We start from the raw sequence: 6,000 nt of genomic DNA, 5'->3' as shown, positions 1-6,000 counted from the left end.
CCGGGTCGTCCGTGCCTTCCAGGATTCTTCGTGTGTTTAAGTTGGGATAGAGATTCCAGTCGTTTCCAGTAGTGTTGCTGAACTTCTTGAACATGTTCCAGTACGACAGTTCGTTGTTCCCGGAGGATGACAGGTCTGCTCACGGGTGTATTTTGAGTGTCATCGACGGTTTTGATTTTGTCGTTTCCCTCGTCTTGAGGTGTTGGGAGACCGGGCAGCCATGTATTCTCAAGAGAAAGCGTTTGACGCTGTTGAGCTCGCTGGAGTTCGAAAAAGTCGCCTGACACGACTTTATTCGTGGGCGTTTGGTGATTCTCCCTCTCTTGATGATAGCTTGTGTCCTGGAGATATTCTGTACGAGATTCTTCCTCTCTTTCTTCACACAGCCACCATGACGAAGTTGATATCCAGCGCCGCGCGACAGAATGTTATATTTTTCGCTGCTGGAGGACTCTGCCGATCTGCGGTTTCACTCTGCAGATGAAGATGTATTTTATTCTCGTTTCGTATGCGGATGTTTGCGTCTGTGTCTGATATAAGAATTAGAAACAGTAGTGGAGCGGGAACAGCTGTATCCCTGGGAAACAGAGCTTTTTTTCTACAGTGGAAGCAACTGAAATAACCCAGTTTACATGCCGTGATCTCTTCCTTAGGAATTTGCGTGATCTATTTACTACACATTCTCAGTATAGTACTCTACGTCTTCACTCTGTTGTCGTATTCATATAGCAGTCGTTTTCTGTAGCTCCTACTCTCTCTCTCTCTCTCTCTCTCTCTCTCTCTCTCTCTCTCTCTCTCTCTCTCTCTCTCTCTCTCTCTCTCTCTCGTCTATTCTTTCCTCTTAGGATCCTGGTGGCCTTTTTTCCCCACACCGCACGTAAGTCTTGGAATGACCTTAGGGAACGACACGTCTCAGTTAGGGGGGACCACGAATACGGGCTATCAGGGGAGGATACCCTCCATCCTCGGGCCCCGTCCCAGAATGTAATTCCAACAAAAGGTACATTTGACTGAGCATCTAATCCCCCTCACATAGCACGAGTAATATGGTCTGTAATCCTCTATAAGCTGTCTCTCCCCGAGGCATTCCCCAGGCTGCCGGTAGTCGCCTCTATGATGGGTCGTGACGCAAATCCGACAGGGAAGAGCGACCGAGAGAAAGAGAGATAGGGAATGTCTGAGACGGGAAACTCTCGTTCTGGGAGGCGAGACAAGGGATATTCCGAGGCAAATGGACCAAATCCAAGATTACGGGTTAACTGTTATCCTTTTTTTTCGCCCCGAGGTGGATGATATTCAGTGTCAGTTTCACAGGATTTTGTTTTCAAGAGAAGAGCGAACCCCTGCCTGCGTTGCAGTATCACCGTGTTGTTTCCGTCGATGCCTGGACGAACGGATGCGTCGTAATGGTGCCATTCCTGTTGTGTTCCTGCAGGCCACAGCGGGAGATGGTTGGAGAAGGCTTGTGGCTACGGTGTTAATGGGAATGTAGCTTCTACGGTCCAGATGGTGTATGTCTGCCAGTTGTTGATTCACAGGGAAAGCACAGTGCAAATGGTCTTCATAAGAATTATTGTTTTGGTTATTTTGTATATGTAGATCGTTTGTTTACAACCTCACATAATTTAGACTCGTATCTTACGCCGTCTGCAGCTTGAGGCTCAGTTCGTATGTTTTCCTAGGAAGAACGGTCTCCTCCATCATCAGGGGTATTGCTCAGATGTAGGCTTAGACTGGCTAACTATTCGTCTAATTCATAGAACCATGAATGCACGGATGTGAACGTCTGTATAAGCTCTTTAGACCGGTACGATTGATGTAATGAGTACTCCATCACCTCAGCAGACCGTATTCCCTCACATTTACACAACTAACACGATGTTAAGGAAATCTCGACTCGTATTGCAAGTAGAGGAATCAGCCAGGAGGTATGATCTTCGGCCATACCTCTCTGGAGTGTATACACACATCACCAACCTGACGGAGGACAGATCGGAAACCACAACAGCTTTTCGGAGCTGTATACCGAACACCTGCGTGGCAGTAGCCACTCTTCCAGAGCGACCATCTTCCTCACGCAGCAGAACCGCATAGAGCGATTTCCTATAACGAAAGCGAATGGATATGATGAACGATCAAATGTCCACTTACTAAAGCGGTCGTCCATCCATCTACCATTTGTGTAGATCAGAGAGAGAAAAAAATAGAAACGCTTTCCCTAAAGCGGAGGTTGGGCTATTCGGTGTCCTCCAGTAGATAACCTCGTCGTAAACCACCAGGTATTGTCGTCTGGCTTTCCTGTGTAACCCTCTTTGGACCTGTGTGAAAGCGACGCCAAAGTGGGACCAACCTATCTCAAGCGGTCACCTCTCCCGAGCGGCCAACGCTCTGAAGCGATCACCTGTCGTTCATGACCGACTTTCGAAGCGTGTGGAAGAAAGCCGAATTCGAGAGCTATAACTACCATCTATCGCAGGGAACAGTCGAGAGCCATGTAATCTATCTTTCCAACGTACGAATTAAGACTCGTACGTGGCCAAACGTAGTTATGTACGTATACGCCATTAAGTGTGTACGCATGTGAGTATAAGGTCTTACATTGTGTGTGTGTGTGTGTGTGTGTGGTGTGGAGGTATTTCCTGCATGGTCACCGCCGTTCAACATCATCAGGCGGAGCGAACGTACTGAACGCCGCCTCCGCACCGGCGCTTCAGAACGCCAATTGCGAACGCCGTCATTACGCAGAGTTCCCCCCACAGTGCCCCCCCCTCCACTCCACCTCCTCCACAGCTGCGGGAGCTAATGACGATAATGATTCCGTTCTTGATGGTTCTGCTCATTAAGGCGGCAGATAAAGGTCGTTAGCAGGAAGAGACAGACAGACAGACAGACAGACAGACAGACGGAGAAGACTCCAGCGTAATTGAAATATTAATCTGTCTGGAGTCTTGAGGGACAGAGGAAAGATACATTGGTGTCTGTCTGTCTGTGTAATTCTCTCTCTCTCTCTCTCTCTCTCTCTCTCTCTCTCTCTCTCTCTCTCTCTCTCTCTCTCTCTCTCTCTGAGCACATCCAACCTTGTATCTCTCCTCCTTTCCCATTGTATTCATCACTCGGAATCCTGGAGCCCATGGGGGTCCCCTCAATACATATCCTCCTACACCTCTTTTTAAGTCTTCGGTTCTTCCTACGAGCAATATGGAGTTTTTAAGCCTTTTCTAGCAAGCCCTCACCTTCCCCACCACCTCTCCTAGGCTTTAGACCCTCGACAAAAGGGTGATAATTTATCTGTTTAGTTGGCCAGGTAGAGTGATGATGGTCGGTCGTGAGGCCTGCAGCCCAAGCGGGGGATCAAACCACGAAGACCGACAAACACCCTCGCGAGTAGCCTAGTCCACCGGCCGGACTCGCCCGCCTAAAGTCCTTTCCAAGCTGAATGAGGAGTCAGTCCATCTCCACAAATACGCCTGCGTATATGAAAATGAGCTTCAACGCTTGCGTATATGAAATGGTTCAGGAACTTAGCTTCAACGCTTGCGTATATGAAATATTCGGGGTCTGAGGCTCATTTCACAGCTGAATTCACAGTCGTGAATTAAAAGATGGGCTCAGATGTTCCAACAACCCCTCCCCCCTTTTTTTTCATTAAATTCTAAGCACCAGAACCGGAGTAGCTCGGTACATTATCGGATTATCGGATATCAAATTCCTGAGAGGTAGCCGGTAATCCGAAAGGGGGGAAATAATCCACACGGAGGAGGATTTAACCCGGCTCCCAACTCCTTGCTGGTCGTGTACGCCCCATTGTTCCCAGCTGGGCGATTACCACTTGTTTTTGTCCCATAAGCGACCGAGGCGGGGGGAGCAGCGTGTTACCTTGCCCGCGTACGTACGTGCCTCGCGTCTCTGGCGGGATTACGGGAGCCGAGGCTCCGCGGAGCCTTTTGGGGAATGAAGGGAAGGGGGCGCATTTGCCGCAGTAGTTCTCCAACAAGAACCAGGCTGTAGGGAGAATGCAGACAGACGGAGAGCTCCCGATCGGTAGGCCAGGCCCCTCACCTGGGAAAGGTCAGTGGGCAGAGGGAGGTGACGGGTGTGGTGGTGGGGTTAGAAAACGGCCCCTTAGTGCCAGCTTGATCATTTCTACTGATGTGCTCAGAAGCGGCAGTACTGGAGAAGGATTCGTGATTAGACTGTGTGTGTGTGTGTGTTGATAGGTATCCTTGATCTTGGCACTGCGTTTTGTTATAAGTGTTTTTTATATAGCTATTCCGCTAGCCTGGTTCAAAGTGATTTTGAGTTAATCAGAGGCAGACGATAACGAAAGTTAAGCATTGACTAGCATGAGTTTTCCCCTCTTCTTTTCTCGTCCTATCATGATGAAGATAAAAGGAAAATAACACATTCCCTGAAATTTCAGCTGTTACCATGAGACATTTAAGTTTACTGATCTTACTCTCAGCCATTTTATGTATTATACCTCGTCCCGCCATCGGTACAGTCTCGTTCTTTGGGATCAGGAGAGGCAGTGTCATTGTTAGAAGCTGTTCATGTTGGATTTGAGATTTATTAGGAAACAATGAATGACGGAGTTTGTAGCGGTGATATTTTGCCTCATGGCTTCAGTACGTCTTGCGCTGTTGGCGTGGAATGACGACCAGTCTGCATAATACACCAGTGTTTAGGTATCACTTGAGTCTACACCAGTCCAATTATCCATGAAAACCTGATGCTTTTGGGCTCTGATTTTAAGACATTGTTCTCCCTAATTTTGCCAGACAGTCTGGCTTTGACACACATACGAAGAAAGACTAAAATGTCCTTAATTTGCTCGCCATGGAAGAGAGAAAAGCGAGGGGTAACCTGATCACACCCTCGTAAATGTTCAAAACAGACCGATGGCGTAGACAGTTAACAGTTCTTCGAAAGATGTAGGGTTAGGAAAGCCAGATGAAATACCATGAAGTTAAGCAAGAAAGTGATAGAATATAAGAAGACCTTCTGTATTATGCTTCCCTATACTGTAAATATATTACACACACACACACACACACACACACACACACACACACACACACACACACACACACACACACACAAACAAACAAACAAACAAACAAACACATTGGAAGAGTGAAGAGCATACGCAAGATGAAATTATAAACAAATTATGCCAAAAAAATTCTAAAAACTTGCATGACGGTAAAATAATTTTTTTTTTAAGTTGTGGATCACCTTATTTCCATCCCCCTGTTGTGTACGACCTCCCTCCTCATGTTGCATAAAGACGTGACCACAGTAACTCAATTTACACTTGCCTTGCACAAATTCGCACCCTAGGATGTACGACTGACTGTCGCCTTCTGCTTTACAGTGCTGGAACACCTGTGGAATCCTGAGGCACCACGTCAGTGTATGGAGCTCCATGTGCACCGACCACACCGCTTGTGTATGTATCATTATGCCTCTCACGCACACACGTGTACCGTCTGTGCTTGCGTATGTACGTGTCTACGCTTGTGTATGTTATATATCTGTGCTTGCGTATGTTTAGATCTTTGAAGTACACATATTTGCCGCCCCTGCCTCTATATGTCTTCCACTTATGTTGGCTGTATTGTAAATCTTTGAATTTGTTAAGTGGTTCCTTGTGTATTATGGACTCCTTGTTCTGGCTTGGATATATATATATATATATATATATATATATATATATATATATATATATATATATATATATATATATATATATATATATATTGGAAAGGATCACAGTTTTGCGCGTGATCAAGTATATTCTTATGAGTCCACGGGGAAAATGAAACACGATAAGTTCACAAGTGCACTTTCGTGTAATAATCACATCATCAGGGGAGACACAAGAACACAAGAGAGGAATATAACAGTCAGTTGATATAAAACGAAGAGACGTAGCTAGGACGTCATTTGGTAAACACGCGATTGTCCAAGACAATCTCATGATAATGATGATGTGATTAT

The 6,000-nt window shown here is 46.2% G+C and overlaps 1 protein-coding gene across 3 annotated transcripts in view; it reads left to right on the top strand.

Moving 5' to 3' along the window:
* Window positions 1-6,000, top strand: part of LOC139760567 (uncharacterized) — a 178,995-nt gene that overhangs the window by 155,259 nt on the left and 17,736 nt on the right. For all 3 annotated transcript variants that reach the window (XM_071683917.1, XM_071683916.1, XM_071683915.1), the window contains one exon: window positions 5,375-5,449. In XM_071683917.1, coding sequence (XP_071540018.1) covers window positions 5,375-5,449 — 75 coding nt within the window. The remainder of the gene's footprint in view (window positions 1-5,374; window positions 5,450-6,000) is intronic.

Source organism: Panulirus ornatus, chromosome 37, assembly GCF_036320965.1.
Source record: "Panulirus ornatus isolate Po-2019 chromosome 37, ASM3632096v1, whole genome shotgun sequence".
NCBI lineage: Eukaryota > Metazoa > Arthropoda > Malacostraca > Decapoda > Palinuridae > Panulirus > Panulirus ornatus.
Note: the sequence above shows the minus strand (reverse complement) of the source record. Positions and strands in the feature narration are given on the sequence as shown.